Source organism: Notolepis coatsorum (assembly GCF_963971535.1).
Source record: "Notolepis coatsorum genome assembly, chromosome: 20".
Lineage (NCBI taxonomy): Eukaryota > Metazoa > Chordata > Actinopteri > Aulopiformes > Paralepididae > Notolepis > Notolepis coatsorum.
In genome coordinates, this window is record NC_140184.1 from 8476706 (window position 1) to 8494398 (window position 17693).

The 17693-nt window shown below is 44.3% G+C and overlaps 1 protein-coding gene across 2 annotated transcripts in view; it reads left to right on the forward strand.

The window, feature by feature from the left end:
• The first annotated feature begins 6394 nt into the window (after positions 1-6394).
• Positions 6395-17693, forward strand: part of arfgap2 (ADP-ribosylation factor GTPase activating protein 2) — a 50554-nt gene continuing 39255 nt past the window's right edge. Inside the window, exons 1-10 of one of the 2 annotated variants that reach the window (XM_084337490.1) lie at positions 6395-6491; positions 7198-7316; positions 7607-7679; positions 8880-9011; positions 9239-9328; positions 9796-9907; positions 10243-10275; positions 10461-10517; positions 13884-13936; positions 16028-16164. In XM_084337490.1, the coding sequence (XP_084193616.1) occupies positions 6420-6491; positions 7198-7316; positions 7607-7679; positions 8880-9011; positions 9239-9328; positions 9796-9907; positions 10243-10275; positions 10461-10517; positions 13884-13936; positions 16028-16164 (878 nt within the window). In that variant the 5' untranslated portion in view covers positions 6395-6419. The remainder of the gene's footprint in view (positions 6492-7197; positions 7317-7606; positions 7680-8879; positions 9012-9238; positions 9329-9795; positions 9908-10242; positions 10276-10460; positions 10518-13883; positions 13937-16027; positions 16165-17693) is intronic. The other variant, XM_084337491.1, reaches the window with a different exon arrangement.

Consider the following 17693-nt stretch of genomic DNA (forward strand, 5'->3'; position numbering starts at 1 on the left):
CCCTTCGCCTTCTGCTATCCGGGAATCACAGCGAGAGTATTCGGTTTCACGTTACCAACTCTCCCCACAATCCCATTGTCCTTGGCATGCCTTGGCTCAAGTTACACAATCCCGTTATCAATTGGCCTACCGGCCTGGTGACCAGCTGGAGCGCCCACTGTCACGTCGCTTGTCTACAGTCGGCTCGGCCGCCACTAGAGGGCGCCGGTTCGTACCCCCCCAAAGAGAACATAGATCTGTCTGCTATTCCGCCGGCCTACCACGATTTGAAGGCAGTTTTCAGCAAACAACAGGCTCTCTCTCTGCCTCCCCATCGCCAATACGACTGTGCCATTGATTTACTCCCCGGGGCGCCACTCCCCGCTAGTCGCCTGTTCAACCTCTCGCGCCCAGAGAGAGAATCAATGGAGAAGTACGTTCACGAATCCCTGGCTTCGGGCATAATCACCCCCTCTTCCTCTCCTGTCGGCGCAGGATTCTTCTTCGTTTCCAAGAAGGATCGTTCCCTTCGCCCCTGTATCGATTACCGGGGTCTCAACAACATCACGGTAAAGAACAAATATCCCCTACCTTTAATCGACTCTGCTTTTGAGCCCCTGCAAGGTGCCACCATCTTCACAAAACTGGACCTCAGGAACGCCTACCACCTTGTCCGCATGCGGGAAGGAGACGAGTGGAAGACGGCCCTCAAGACACCACTCGGCCACTTCGAGTACAAGGTAATGCCTTTCGGTCTGACCAACGCCCCTGCTGTCTTCCAGGCCCTCGTCAATGACGTTCTCCGTGATGTACTCCACCGCTCCGTATTCGTCTACCTAGATGACATCCTGATCTTCTCCCGCTCCATGGAGGAGCATGTCCAGCACGTCCGCCGGGTCCTCCAGCGTCTTCTAGAGAACAAGCTGTTTGTCAAGGCGGAGAAGTGTGAGTTCCACGTCTCCTCCATCGGCTTCCATGGCTACATCATAGAGGGCGGCAAGATCCGGGCGGACCCGAGAAGATCAGAGCGGTGTCCGACTGGCCCCGTCCCACCAACGTTAAACAGCTCCAACGCTTCCTGGGATTCGCCAACTTTTATCTGCGCTTCATCAGGGACTACAGCCTGGTCGCGGCGCCTCTCACCCAACTCACCTCGCCTTCGGTGCCCTTCGTCTGGTCCGACGCAGTGGACTCCGCCTTTGCCGAGCTGCGCCGGCGCTTCACCACCGCTCCCATCCTCGTCCAGCCGGACACGTCCCGCCAGTTCGTGGTAGAGGTGGACGCCTCCTGCACCGGAGTAGGGGCGGTTCTTTCCCAGCGCTCTGCCACCGACCAGAAGCTGCACCCCTGTGCATTTTTCTCACGCCACCTAACCCCAGCCGAGGTCAACTACGACATCGGGAACCTGGAGCTCCTGGCGGTCAAGCTAGCCCTGGAGGAATGGAGGCACTGGCTGGAGGGATCGGAGGTTCCCTTCCTGGTTTGGACGGACCACAAGAACCTCGCCTACGTCTCAACGGCCAAGCGCCTGAACTCCCGCCAGGCTCGCTGGGCGCTGTTCTTTGCTAGGTTTAACTTCACCCTGACCTACCGGCCTGGTTCCAAGAACACCAAGCCAGACGCCCTCTCCCGGCAGTTCGTCCCTGAGGAGGGGTCCACACACCCCGACACCATCCTCTCTACCTCATGTCTGGTGGCCACCGCCACCTGGGAGATCCAGTCCGTCGTCAGGGAGGCACAGCGTGCCCAGCCGGACCCAGGTAACGGTCCACCTAACCGGCTTTTTGTCCCTGACCTCGTCCGCTCCCAGGTGCTCGAGTGGGTTCACGCTGCCCGGTTCGCGTGCCACCCGGGGATCGACCGGACACTATCTCTGCTGAAGAGGCACTTCTGGTGGGTCACCATGAGAGAGGACACCCGCGCTTTCGTCCTGGCGTGCACCGTGTGTGCTTGTGCGAAGGCCTCCCACCGACCACCCACCTTCGTCCACTCCCAGTCCCCGGTCGGCCCTGGTCGCACGTCGCCCTGGACTTCGTCACCGGCCTTCCCCTCTCACACGGTAACACTGCCATCCTCACCATTGTTGACCGTTTCTCAAAGGCTGTGCACTTCGTTGCTCTCCCCAAACTCCCCTCTGCTGCAGAGACTGCTGACCTGATGGTACTCCACGTCTTCCGGCTCCATGGGATCCCAGCTGACATCGTCTCCGACAGAGGCCCTCAGTTCATATCCCAGGTCTGGAGGGCTTTCTGTCGGGCTCTGGGGGCCACGGTCAGCCTCTCCTCCGGGTTCCACCCTCAGACCAACGGCCAGTCGGAGCGGGCCAACCAGGACCTGGGATCCGCACTCCGCTGCGTGACAGCCCGGGACTCCTCCGGCTGGAGCGCCTTCCTGCCGTGGGTGGAATACGCCCACAATTCCCTCTCTTCGGCGGCCACAGGTCAGTCCCCCTTTGAGTCATCTTTGGGCTACCAACCCCCGCTGTTCCCTGCCCAGGAAGAGGAGATCGGCGTGCCGTCGGTGCAGGACCATCTCCGTCGCTGCAGGACGATCTGGGAGGAGACGAGGGCTGCGCTGCTCCGGACTGCGGACCAGAACCGGCGCTTCGCCGACCGCCACCTGACCCCGGCTCCCGCCTATGTACCAGGTCAGATGGTATGGCTCTCGTCTCGGGACCTGCCACTCAAATCCGTCTCACAAAAGCTAACCCCCCGTTTCGTGGGGCCCTACAAGATCCTGTCCCTCATTAATCCCTCTGTTGTCAAGCTCCAGCTCCCCCCCCATATGAGCATTCACCCTTCCTTCCATGTCTCCCAGCTCAAACCGGTGGTCTCCAGCCCCCTGTCTCCCCCTGCTCCAGAGCCCCCTCCTCCGCTGGTGATAGACGACCACCCGGCCTACGTGGTCCGGGAGTTGCTGGACGTGCGGCGACGCGGCCGCGGCTTCCAGTACCTGGTCGACTGGGAGGGCTACGGCCCGGAGGAGCGGAGCTGGATCTCCCGGCCAATGATCCTGGACCCAACTCTCGTCCAGGACTTTCATCGGGCTCACCCTGACAAGCCTGGGTCGCCGAGAGGCGCCCGTCGAGGGGGGGGGTCCTGTCATAATCACAGCACGGGCCTACTTTACTCCCCCTCCTTTTCCCCTCACGTCCTCCACACGCTCCTCTTCATCCCCCTCTCTATCCACTGCGCACTCCTCATCATCCTCTCTTTCTTCAGTCACCCCTTCCTTCACCCTCATTCACCCAGCTGTATTCCATCCCCCTAATTCACACACGGGCAAACACCCCACTCTCCCCAGCTGCACCCTATCCTCCCCTGATGAGGGGACTATATCTGCACCTCGACGCTCACCAGAAGCTGTCGTGGTATTAATTACCACTGCCCAGGTACGACGTCTCTGCCACAAGCTCTACTGCTAGATACCCTCTGTGTATTGGCTTACTCTAACCCGTTTCTCTCCTGTGCCCCAAAGGACCGCCGTCCCTGTCTGGACATCACCTGTCCCCGAAGAGGAACACCTAATCTCCCGCTGCCACCCAGCAGCTCCAGCGTCCCTGTCTGGACGTCACCTGTTCCCGAAGAGGAACACCTAATCTCCCGCTGCCACCCAGCAGCTCCAGCGTCCCTGTCTGGACGTCACCTGTTCCCGAAGAGGAACACCTATTCACCCGCTGCCACCCAGCAGCTCCCCCAACAAGCACCAGGACCGCTTGCTCGCTCACTGCCGCCGTGGCAGGCACAGGACAGAACATTAACCCCGTTCTATTTCCCCCCAATTCCTGTGTTGCTCAATTTCCATTAAACACCCTTGAAACCGCTCCTTTCTCTTCTCGTGTAGTCAGCAATTGGGCTGTGCTCCAGACTCCAGTTCTCACAGTAATAGATAGAACTAAGAACTACTGCAAGCATTTGTATACAGGATGAGATACAAGACGATGGCTCAGGGCCATATGCCCCGGGGGGCAGGAGAAATCACTCATAATAGGTAGAGCAGGTAAGGTTCAACGCTGCAGGCCAGACAGAAGGCGTTATGAAGCTGTTTCATGGGACCGGTGGTGCTCATGTCCAGTATGAGGTAGATGGTCACTGGAATGTCTATATCGACACATTTATTTGATCGGTGAAGAATGAGGCAGTGCGACTTTACTTTTACTTTATTGACCGCCTGGACAATTATTCTCAACAGAAAGTTACCACTGGGTTAGAATAAAAACAACAACAAACCCTAACACTCACTTTGTATGGCAAGTTAACTACTACTGAATTCACACACTAGCTCCCCTAAGTAACTAGCTAGTTCTCTTCATTAACATAGTTATAGTAACTGTCAAGACTGAGTTATAGTGCAGTTATACCACATACATACCACCGACATACCACAAAGCGCGTTGGGCAGTCCTTTGTGCCGGTGGCAATCAGGCTCCACAACCAGGCAGGGCCAGGACGGGCTAACTGCCGTGGACTGGAGGAGCTGGGTTGTGGACTGTAACCAATTAATTTAATTATTTAACATCACGATTGGACTTGTTTCTTTTTCTTTTCACCACTTTTAGCTCTATTTTAGTCCTATTTTAGCTATTTTTATCCCTGTGTACTTGTCCATCTTGTTTTTAACACATACTAATAAGTGTATGTTATGTATTAACTGTTTTTAAACTGCTGTTTTTAAATTGCTGTTATGCTGTTATGCTGTAAAGGACATCTGAATCTCCTTCGGGGATAAATAAAGGTTTTCAATTCAATTATCACAGCCATCCTAGCTCCGAAGTCCCAGTTCCCTTGCTCTACCCTACACAGCGGCCCGCACGCACACTAAACTAGCACGCAAAAACAAGCCCTCAGAGATGGCTTAATGCAGTCTGAGCTGTAACCCTGAGCTTTCTTTGAAGTTGCAAAGATTGACTTTTACCAATGATGCATTACTAAGTACGCTTTTATTGCTTCTCGGTCTCAGAAAACCAACTCAAGTAAGGTGCCATTTTTTTCAGAATTTCATTGGCTACACAAACGGTCAATCATTTTCAGCATCAGTGGTTATTTGTCCAGTCATTGAGAGCACCTATACGGTGGCTGCATTTAGAAACTGCATGGCCCAGGTAAATGTCAAAATCCACCCCCACCCCCACCCACCCAACCCCCTCAAATCAATGTACAGTTTCTTCCCCTTCGGATGTATACTTTTTTATGATCTCTTTTTCTTACACAGTACTGTATATTTGTATGTCTTATATGTCATAAATGTCTTGATGAATTGAAAATGGAGGACCCTTATGTAAACAAGACAAATGTCTTTTTCTGGTCGTCATCCTCTTAGCAGTTGTTAGTATTGAGCTGTACTGTATACCCATTCTGCAATCTGTTAATAAAGTTTTCAATCAATCAATCAAAGCAATGTGTGCGTGTCAGGAATTATAAGTGTGATCAAACTCGTTGCATGTATATGTTCGAACTTCTAGTCCAACAAATTCTACCAAACATCAGGATGAGGCATTTTGTGAGTGAGACAAATTCTAAGTCATATTTTCAGTGAGACTTGTTTTGAACTCACAGCTCTGCTTATTTGTATTAATTGAACCGTTTATCATTACAAATGTGTCTCAAACTATAAACCGCATAGACTACTACAACCAACTCTCTTTCATGGTACTGTTTTATGGTTTATGCATGAATAAAAAATCCTTCCTTCAAAACCATTATCTCAATAGTCCTTGTGTGGTTCAATGGCCATTGGAAGGGATTGACGTAACATTGCCCTGTTATGCCTGAATAAGCATCAAGGAGTATTTTGAGTAATGTTGGGAACCTGTGCATTGAGCATTGTTACATGGATTGTTGTGTAATTCATTGGTAGCTAATTTTCATAATTAAGCATATTGCTTGCACAGACCCTCAAAACGTAGGCATTGACAGTCACTCATTTATCATATTTGCTTGCCTATACAGAGATATTGGACTCGGAGAAAGGGGATTTTTCTGTAATGGCGCTGCTCATTTACATATTTTACGAACTCGTAGGATTTTATCACTGATTACTTAATCACAGTATGTGACCCTCAAAGCATATAGACACTTTCTTTGTCATTTTTGCTCTTCTAGTTTCAGAATTATTGGGAAAAAAATTACATTTCGTGGGCATTTTGTTATGCAAATGAGAAGGTTAAAAACTCATCATTTCGCTTGGGAAATGCTCATAAAAGTCACATTTTCCAGGTATATAATATATATATATATATAATACAAACCTTGGTTTAATCGATTATTGTTTTATCTATTTGTTGATCATTGTTACATGGCAAAAGAATGCGTCTGCGCAAACCGTGTTGAGACGAGAGAGAGGCATTATGAATCGATTTGAGAGGCTTTATTCCTTTTTTGAGTCTCATCGCGACCCGTACAACGTCACAGCTTTACGTAAACAGCCCAGCTGGTGACAAAATGGCCACGGAACCAAATAAGACTGAACTCCTTACCATTTTCAAACGATTAAGATCTAGTCCTACAAACAAGGTAACGTGGGGTTTATAATGTCAACTACATGCGTTATCCGATTCAAGTGGCGTTTGATTGTTTTAGTTGAACTAGATCTACATCTGTAGGGGGTAGAATAGAATAATAAACCGTCAGCTAGCAGCGTTAACCTAGCTACCGTTATTACCTGGCTGGCTAGCAGCTAGCTAGGCCCGCGGTGGCTTTACGTTCCCGGTCTGGAGTCAAACATAAGAGCCACGTATACGATGTGTGCTAAGTTAGCTGACCAGCTTAACAGCCAGCCGACTAGTTATGATCCCAGTATCGTAATGAACTTTGGAAGGGTAATTATGCTAACGCCATTAACTTGATGGCAAAGGTGCAACGTTAGCTTACATTGGACAAGCTGCTGTTGTTAATAATAGCGGCTCCAATGTCGGTTGAATCAATCGACACGATTAGCCCATGTGTTTTTTTGACCTAACACAACTGTCTTGTCACATGCTTCGATTATAATTATAGCTATTTATTGACTAATAACATACATTTCAACATGGCTGTATTTGTAAACGATGCACTACATATATGATGAATTGAAAATGGGGGACCCTGATGTAAACAAGTCGAAAGTCTTTCTCTGGTCTGCATCCCCTTAACAATTGTGTATTGAGCCGTACTGTACTGTACCCATTCTGCAATCTGTTAATAAAGTTTTCAATCAATCAATCATGTCCTTTCTACATAGGCGTGCTTTGACTGTGCAGCCAAAAACCCCAGCTGGGCCAGCATTCCATATGGCGTGTTCCTCTGCATCGACTGCTCCGGTATCCACCGGTCTCTAGGAGTCCACCTGAGCTTCATCAGGTACTGGAGGCTAGCATGACTGTACCATCGCACCATTTGGATGAGGATGATGAGATTAAAATATAGACTTGTTGTCAAAGATACCAATGCAAAGAAGCTCACACTATTATCGACACCAGTCCATATAAACACACAACCAGGAATTTGCTCCAAATTGTTTAGAACTTTTTTAATGATTTTGATAATGTCATTACAGACACTGGTTAGACATAACGGATAGTCTTCCTCTTACTAGTCCTTTATCTTGGAGAAAAGTGTTGACTTTCCATGTCCCTCTTTGTTTCCCTCAGATCCACAGAGTTGGACTCTAACTGGAACTGGTTCCAGCTTAGATGTATGCAGGTTGGAGGCAATGCCAATGCGGTAAGCTGCATATAGGGCCGGACACTCTGTTCACAACGAGACTTCTGGAGAGCAAATAGTTTTCTAAAGCTTAACAGCGGCAACTTGTGTCATTTCGGTGAGACGGTACCGCCTAATAGGCTAAACAAATATTTTAATAGATATCACTATGAAACTTTCCCAGTTTATGTACATAAAGACTAAGAAAAAATTTATTGCACGTTTTCTGCATTTTATGTTTATATATGCAAATGAGGCACTGCCTCGTAAAATATGCCCACATTTGCATGTATCGCCAAGTCCCGCATCACCAACATGGATAATGCCAGATTCGAAAACTTGGTTTCATTTTGTTGATACATTCAAAACGAAACTATTTGCAGAAGGGATTGTGGCTATGTCCTCTTATCAGCCCATACCTTAGTGAAATACTGTCTACTGTCATAAAAAAATCGATTTTCCCTAGTTTTGCTATAAAGTGTACTATAAAACCATACGGTGAAGACTGAGAAGTGGCTAGAAAACTATTCTCGTTCCCACCTCGGGGGACTACGCAATTTTCACTCTGGGTGAATGGTCTATTGGTGTAAATTTAGGAATAAAAAGTTCTCCACAATCAGACAAAATGAAGTAAAACTAATTGTGTGTTTTTGATATTTTATTGCCACTAGTTTGAAATAAGACACGTTAAGGAAGAAAAATCTCAATATCGTCGGCAAAAAGGCGATTTCGGGGGTACTCTCTCGCCTTAAGCAGAAACAGTCCCTAGCTGACTGTTGCACATGTTGATTCCACTTCTCTCTCTATATTACACACCTGCAACTGTTGCCCAGCCTCTTGACTGTTCTGCTTCGTGTATGTATCTATGTAACTTTATTTGGTTGTTTTGTTTTTTGTGTTTTCATTGTTATTATTTTAGTCCCCTTTCCCTGTTACACTTCGAGGGGACCTTTTGTCCTCTCGCCAGTCCGTCATTGAACACAGGAATTTATTCTTAATTGACCTGCCTGGTTAAATAAAGGTTAAATAGAATAAACAAAGGTTCCAACAACGGCATGGAAACTCTGTATTTTAGTACATTTGACTAGTTGAACTTGCTCATCCCCCCCTTGTATTATTGTCAGGGTATAATAATCTGGTAACTAAAGTCGTGCAGACGGTGTGTCTGATATACGACGGCAGAACCGTTCACTCTCTTCTTCTCTCCCCCTGTCTGTGAAGACGGCCTTCTTCCGCCAACACGGCTGTTCAACCAACGACACCAACGCCAAGTACAACAGTCGCGCGGCCCAGATGTACCGCGAGAAGATCAGGCAGCAAGCCAACGTCGCATTGTCCAAGTATGGCACAGATGTGAGTAGTATTACCTCTTTATTTTTTAACCCTTTCACTGCCACACTACACAAGGTTAACCCTTTACTATCACACTACCGACGGTTAACCGTTGTTAGCTAATTACATCAGGCCATGTCATCCAAGGAAACTCAAAATAAATGTTCTACTAGGTGATTGCAATTTCCACCATTAACTAGAGCTTCGGAGCAAGTTGTGTGCTTAAAAACAACCTTTCTGTGTTGTAGCTGTCTATTGACTCCTCCAGTGGAAGCACCCAGCCTGCAGCACCTGAGAAGAAGAAGGAAGAGACGGACTTCTTTGCAGAGCTCACACGGGTTCGTTTTAGGATTCCGATTTGACTAGATACTATAATAAAAATCGACTTTTGATCAAAGTTGGAAGATTTAATCGCTCAAATTTAGGAACTTCCGACACGTCACTTGTGTACATTTTGGCAGCTGAAGCGCTCTATCCACAATTTAAGCTTAATACACGTGCTGTCAATGTGCAGATCGAATGATGACCTTTAATTGAGTGTGTAGGTTGTGGAGGGTTTAATTGTTCAAGTTGATCGTGTATGTTAAATATGAGGTTGAGGAATTCTGCTTGATATAAAATATAACATGTATAGAAAAAATTGCACATCAGTTATTTACGGATAAACAAAAAAATATGGCACTAAAATCACCATCATTATGGTGGTGAAAATCACATTACTGGACCTCCTTAACGTAAAACGAGTCCATCCCGATTTAATCTTGAATACAATAATTTGTTTGTACTTTTTGATCTGTGATTTTAGCCTGCTAATGACTGGAACATGGCGGCCACCACCCTGTCGGAGCAGAACGGAGCCACTCTCAACGCACAGTTGATGGATACGACAGCCAAAGTCCAGGAGACCAGCAATAACCGTTAGTACAATTGGACCTGTCATTAAAATAATAAGAAGAAGAAGAATTGTAATGTCATAGTGTTGGGATAACCTTCTACATGCTGGTGCTTTGGCAAAGGTTTGTTTTTAGACGCGTGATTGGTTTTTTACCAAACAGCTGTTGCCACGGCATGTCAGTAAAAGTCCTGATTCAAATAACTAAATATAAAATGTCCTCTTGGTTGTCTTTATTATTTTTATTTGCTTAAATTGTAGACCTGAAGTGGCACTTTGTTAATGAAACGCATGGTAATTTTGCTATTTGCTATTTTCATCCTGCTGCACACACTGCCCCGCCCTAATTTGTGACGTCAGAGTGCCTCTTTTATTCCTCGACAGACCTTTATAGTAAGTGCATTCCGTATCACCTTTTATAGTAAGTGGACTCCGTATCACCTATCAAATGGAGTAATCTTTGGACAAAATCGAAATTTTCCCCCAAAAAAATTTCGGGGGGAAAAAAGGTCAAACCATGGATGTGATTTTATACGTATTTTATCTCAAATGTCGTTTTCTTTGGTTCCTTTTACCAGAGCCAGAGGAAGGGCCAAGCATTGAGGGACTGAGCACATCTCCTAAAGCTACCATCGGTGAGTCTACTGTGAGCTTTTAGAAAGGTTATTAAACCTACTCCTTTTCTGCAGCTGAGATGCTGTGTGTTCAAAGTTGAATGCTTCTATCCGTCTACTCTCTATGATGTCGAAAGATTCACACACCCACAGCTGAAACGGGTGTTTAAAGGCTGATACTGATATTGTTAGATTGAAGCAGCTGATACTCAACATCTTTTGAATTTGTATGCAAAATAAATGACAAAATAATAGGACATATTACTGTTTAAAATAAGTAATTCATTTCCTGTTCTTCTCTTTTATTATTATACTTTATTATTATATATTTTTTTACAACAAACACTATTGGACAACTAGCTAAATGAATAGCCAATTGCTACAATTTGGTGCAACGTTTATCCCTTTTCGCAATGTTGACAGGGTGATATCAGAGTCAATACCCATTTAATATTTTTATAACCGATATATCGGCCACAATGTATCTGCAAAACTAAATATTGGTCAGACCACAGCTCCCCTCAAATCACAGAAGGGATCAAAGTGAGCAAACAATTTATTTAACAGTTAAAAAGGTGGAAGTCTGAGGTAAATTGACTTTGCCTGCAGTATGACCAACGTCCTTCTCAGTCAGGCTACAGGTGTCTCACCACCTTACAGTACAACCTGCGCGCAGCCGAGGCAATCATCAAGACATTAATGTTGGAACTTATTTCCAAATTGCTCACACAGTCTTATCCACTCTTATGGACGACCCACATGCTACACAAACTCCAAGCAGTGAATGTTACCCGTGTGAGAGTCACGCTGGCATGATGACATCTCTGTTTCTAGACTTTGATGCTGATTTCTGGTCTGTCCTGTAGAGGACTCCATGCGTCTGTCGTCAGATGAGCCATGGATATCCAAAGGTCAGAACACGTTGTCGTTTGATGATTGGCTGGCTGTATGTCACACAGGCATGGTGTTTTTGCTTTGTTGACGCCGACAAGCTTCCGTCCCCATTAACCCTTTAACACCCTCTTCAGCCGAGATCTCCTTCCACCAGTGCTTTATTGACGACGCAAATGATTTTCTGTCAAAAACCATGCATTATGTTGGTGGGCAAGTTGTGGTTAACAAGAACAGAAGCATATTGACCATTTATCTTTGCTCCATTGCATGAAGAAATACATGAAAGCCTTTACCTGGAAATAAGCCCTTCTCCATGCCTTGTTTTAACTTCTTGATCTCGAGAAGTAATTTGGAGAGCAACATTTTTTAAATGTTTGACCCTGTGCTCATTACTTAAATTGTAAAATAAAAAATGTCAAAAGCATTCTTCTGGTTCAGGTCACAGGGGTGCAGTGGCATAGAGTTCACATTGCTGCTTAATTCTGATGAATGACAGAGCCGGTTTGATGTCTTTTGCCGAGCTGTGATCTTACAAAACAAGCTGTATTTTCACACACACACACGCTGCTCGCAGTGCCCTCACCCTCACAGACCCGTCTTGTCACAGACCCGTAGCATTTGCACCGAAGATGGCAAGCGTGCAGGTCCTCTTTTAACACCACTGAAGCATTAAACAATGGCCCAGTAAACTATTCACTTTAGTTTACTACACGAGGCGTTGTCTAACGTTATCTAGCTGGCTAGCTGATAGCTCATAACATAATTGAAATTAGTTTTTGAAGCTGTGGCTAACGTTAGCTAGCTACCGATCTTCGGCTGGCTAACGTTAGCTACCTAGCAACTGTAGCTTGCTAATATGGGCTGTCCTGGCTGGCTAACTTTTAATTTGCAATGGAGTGGAGCTAACTAACTGTACAAATCGATGTGATTGGCTGAGACTATTTTGTACGGTTGGCTGCCTGGCTGTTGTGGATTCAGGTAGCCAGCTAGCAGCTAACATCAACTCGACGTCAACACTGTTGACACTCTGAGCGAGTTTGCCGACAGCAATGTAACAAACAATATGGTCCGTGCGGAACCATTATCCCCAACACATAGTTCCGTGTGTGAATAATGTTGAGCCACCACAAAAGATGAATCCAAAGTTTAATATAGTAAGAATAGTACTAGGCTATATTATAACACATCTTAGCAAGTTGATTACATTAGCAAAATGCCCTTTTCACATGTAGCCTACATATTCATAATCATGAAAGTTTATTTGGAAGTATTTTATATTCTGTACTTAGTTTTAAAGTGGTCAGACAGTTCCCTCTGTGTGTAATACAGACAGTCTTCACACATTCATAAATAACACTTACAGAAAAGCTTATTGTGCACTGTAATACGCTTTGTTCAATGGGGGATTTTCTTATGTACCGAATACCGTGAAACCGTGGTATTTTTGCCCAAGGTTATCGTACCCTCAAAATGTCATAGCCTAGTTACACTATAGGCTACACTACTAGGTCTATACTATAGTTTAAGGCTACTTTCACTGTTTTACTGCATTACAGTACTGTTATATTGTCTTTTTTATCAATATATTGTTGGTGCTCCTTACATTTAGGTGGGTGCTCCTACATTTTTGCTGGTGCTCCAAACTTTTTGAAGTTGGGAGCACCAGTGCTACCAAGTAAAAATGTTAATTTCGAGCCCTGCATAATTTGAACTATACATAATTTGAACTATAGACGATACATAATTTGAACTATACACAATACTGAATTTGAACTATACACTATACTGAATTTGAACTATACACAATACTGAACGGTTACAGTATGTAGATTTGTTTATTTGTATGACAAAGTCAGTCAACCCTTGCAATCAGTTTCATTTAATGAATTGAAAACAGCATTGATATTACGTAAAAGCAAACTGGCAATAGAAAAGATGTTTAAAATGATCTAGTTCCCTTAAAACGCTAACGCTATTAAATAAAAATATATAGTGGAGGTTAAAATAAGAATATGACTTGGCCTGAAAAAAGTTCAGTCAGGAGATTTTGCTTTAATCCCTGCCTATACAGTCCAGTATCTATATACAATATAAAATATAAATGCAAATATAATATGAAAAAGTACAAATACAAGATAGTCCAGTGATATGAGTCTCTAGTTCTCAAGTCCCGAGTTCTGTCAATGATAGTTCTGGCAGCAGAGCAGAGTCGAACACTTACACCTGTCACTCTTTTTGTTGGTAATTGGTTGGATTGGGCTAATTGCAGTGTTTTGCATTGTTGAAGCAAAACCAAAGAAGACCTGCATTCTTCACAATAGATGGAATGCCTTTGCTCCACTTTGGGGGGAATTCTTAACCTTGGTCGTCTTTTAACTTGTTGTTCTGTTTTTGATGTTCCGCAGTTTGGAACAGGTTGTCTCCACTGGGTACTATAGGTCAGATGTTCTGTGCACTAGGCCTGATAAAGTTTCATCTTGTGTTTTGTGTCAGATGTGAAACCCTCCATCATTGGGAAGAAGAAGCCAATGACTGCTAAGAAAGGGGTGAGTGATGTTTCCATGAATCTTAATAAAAAAAAAATGTAACAACTGCTTTTGATTTAGTAATTACGGGTACATTCCCTTTTCTTTTTCTTAAGTGGTAATCCACAATATCCAAATATTCTTTTGGCGACATCTATGGTGTTTACATTTACATTTTGTCATTCACCTGACTCTTTTATCCAAAGCACCTTACAAGTTCTGTACAACAGGTCAGCAGGAAGGGTACAACTCTGTTTGTCAAACAGTGTTAAAGACATATTAGCATAGTAGGTAGTAATATAGACAAGGACAATTATTTAGTGGCAAAGTGCATGATAGTAAAAGTAGGTTACAGTTACAGTATGAAGGTAATAAAAAAAATAAAAAAAAATAATAATCTTTTCATTATTATATTTAATAGGGCTGTACCGAATAGTTCAAAGCTTCATTCATAACGTTGATATTCAAATTCATTTTACCCTTAAAATAATTTTTTTTTATAATAATCTATATTCATTCTGTTTAAACCAATGGGGTTTTTCTTCACAGTTGCCGATAAAGATTAGGCTACACTAATATTATAGTATTATACTATAATACTTATAGTATATGACTATAGTATATGACTTTCACTATCACACTACAGAAGGTTAACCCTTTACTACCACACTACAGAAGGTTAACCCTTTACTATCACTACAGAAGGTTAACCCTTTACTACCACACTACAGAAGGTTAACCCTTTACTATCACTACAGAAGGTTAACCCTTTACTATCACTACAGAAGGTTAACCTTTCACTATCACACTACAGAAGGTTAACCCTTTACTACCACACTACAGAAGGTTAACCCTTTACTATCACTACAGAAGGTTAACCCTTTACTACCACACTACAGAAGGTTAACCCTTTACTATCACTACAGACGGTTAACCCTTTACTACCACACTACAGAAGGTTAACCCTTTACTATCACACTACAGACGGTTAACCTTTCACTACCACACTACAGAAGGTTAACCCTTTACTATCACACTACAGAAGGTTAACCCTTTACTATCACACTACAGAAGGTTAACCCTTTACTATCACACTACAGACTGTCTATACAACAAGAGGTGCAAATCCAGAGCCTGCAGGATAATGAAAGACCCTCACCACCCCAATAACCGCCTGTTTCAGCTGCTGAGGTCAGGCAGACGCCTGCGAACCCCAGCTACTAGGACAGAGCGGCTTAGGCTCAGCTTCTTCCCCCAGGCCATCAGAGCCATGAACAATGAACATTGAGTGCTCAGAACATTGAACTATCCACACACAAGCACGCTGTGCACGCTCACACACGAGCAGCCACTTAACACTTTAACATGAGCGGGCACACACTCATGTCGCACACACGCACACTTATGGCCAAAGGAAAGGACACTTTAAATTAGAATAACAGGAACAGTGTATTGCACTACCAAAGCTAACTAGCATGCCCCATATGCTCTGTAAATAACTATGTACAGATACCGAGATGTCACTCCATGTTACCTGTTACCTGTTACTGCACAATGTTGTTTTTTCATTTTTTTTTATTCTATTATATGTTGTACCACTGTATTGCACATCGTTGCGGGCAAGACCACCCGCATTTCATTGTATACCTGTATGCCGTGACAATTAAAACTCTTGACTTGACTTGACTAACCTTTCACTACCACACTACAGAAGGTTAACCCTTTACTATCACACTACATAAGGTTAACCCTTTACTATCACACTACAGACGGTTAACCTTTCACTATCACACTACAGAAGGTTAACCATTTACTATCCCACTACAGACGGTTAACCCTTTACTATCACACTACAGACGGTTAACCGTCTGTAGTGTGATCGGAAAGGGTTAACCGTCTGTAGTGTGGTAGTGAAAGGTTAACCGTCTGTAGTGTGATAGTAAAGGGTTAACCTTCTGTAGTGTGGTAGTAAAGGGTTAACTGTCTGTAGTGTGATCGGAAAGGGTTAACCGTCTGTAGTGTGGTAGTGAAAGGGTTGAGAAACAAACTTAAACTGAATTCCAACCCTATTTCAATGTCTTCCTAAGTCACTAACTGTGCATCCCGTCTCAGCTCGGTGCTAAGAGGGGTCTGGGGGCCCAGAAGGTCAGCAGTAAGAGCTTCTCCGAGGTGGAGAGACAGGCCCAGGTGGCCGAGAAGCTGAGAGAGGAGCAGGTCACCGAGGCTAAGAAACACGCTGAGGAATCCATGTGAGTCAGTCCGGGGGAACAACAATCACAATCAGAAACACCTTTATTGCCAAGTAAGCTTGCAGTCTAGGGCCGGGCAATATGGCCTAAAATAAAAATCTCAGATTTTTTTCTTCACACCACATCCGATTTAGGATTTTTAATCGATTTTTTTTCTCTTAAAAACTAGAAACGCCAAGGAAATCATTCAAATAAGCTTTGTTTTTATTTGACACAAAGATGATCAAACCAAGATAAAGTTCCCTATTGGGATTGAAGTGCACTATTTGGACAAATGATCAACATTAACACTTTGATCGCCATGGGTTAATTCATAATTTACCATCCCTAGCCAGCTCTATTTGTCTATGGAGAAGTTCCCCTTCTTTGCAGGGCTATAACTTTTTAAATTCTATTGCTAAATTGCCATTATTATGGCCCATTCAATGTCCTATATGTATTGTTCAGGGTGTAGCAACGTTAAACTTTTTCATTCACATATTCATACTAAAATATGGTCTAAAGTATAAGTGTTTTTATCGTTTTCTGCAGCTTTCTCCAGAACTTGATTTATAGCTCCAAATGCATTATATTGATGATGAAATACAGTTTGATAGCAATCGGCGCAAGATAAAAAATGTCAACTGGACGTGGTTCTAGAAGTTACTACGTATCATCTGATGATGACCGGATGGGCGGCGGATCGCTTATAATTCCGTGGGCAGCGTTAGATGATTCATCCAGAGTGGGTCATATGTTCATCATAGCAGTTTATATGGAACACGTTAGAATATAACGCTGAATCTTACCGTGGCTTCCTCGCGCCGCTGGCAGATGAGCGTGGAACAGAATTTTTTCTATTATGGGATGGAGAAATGCCCGATCCATTTCCAGGTTGTATAATAGTATATACGTCCAAATCATGTTGTTTTTTCGATTATTTGCACCGATCGATGTTCACTGTGTCAAGACGGAGTCTCTCTAACGATAGCGAGTGCCCGGACCACATATGGATGAGCACTTCCGGTTCAAAGGGTCATTTCCGGTTGGCGATCGGCCACCAGATGGCGCTCTTGAACCGCTAGAGAGTTGAGTGGAGCTTTGCAGTGTGTCTCAGGGCTCCGGAGGGGAAATATGATTTCGAGCACAGATTTTTGAAATATTGATATCAAAGACGAGTTACGGCGTCTTCGGCAGAATGAGCATGGCTAGGAATGACGTCTTAACTCGTCATCGGCGATCATAGTGTTAACAGACAATATCAACACTTGCAAAGCAAGTAAAAGTACGTTTTAAAATAGTAAATTAACCCATTCAGTGCCAACCACGAGTATAGTCGGGTTAACTCACCATCGCTTGAGTGCCAATCATGAGTATAGTTGGGTTTTAATCGTTATTTCTTTTATTAGCGATATCCATTCATTTTTCATCCATCCAGCCTGACGTTATCATTGGGAATGGGTATGAGCTCGCAAAGGGCAAATACCGCCGCCTATCGTCTCCCGGATGGTATTGCACATCATTGGATTGGATTGGCTGGGACTGTGCAT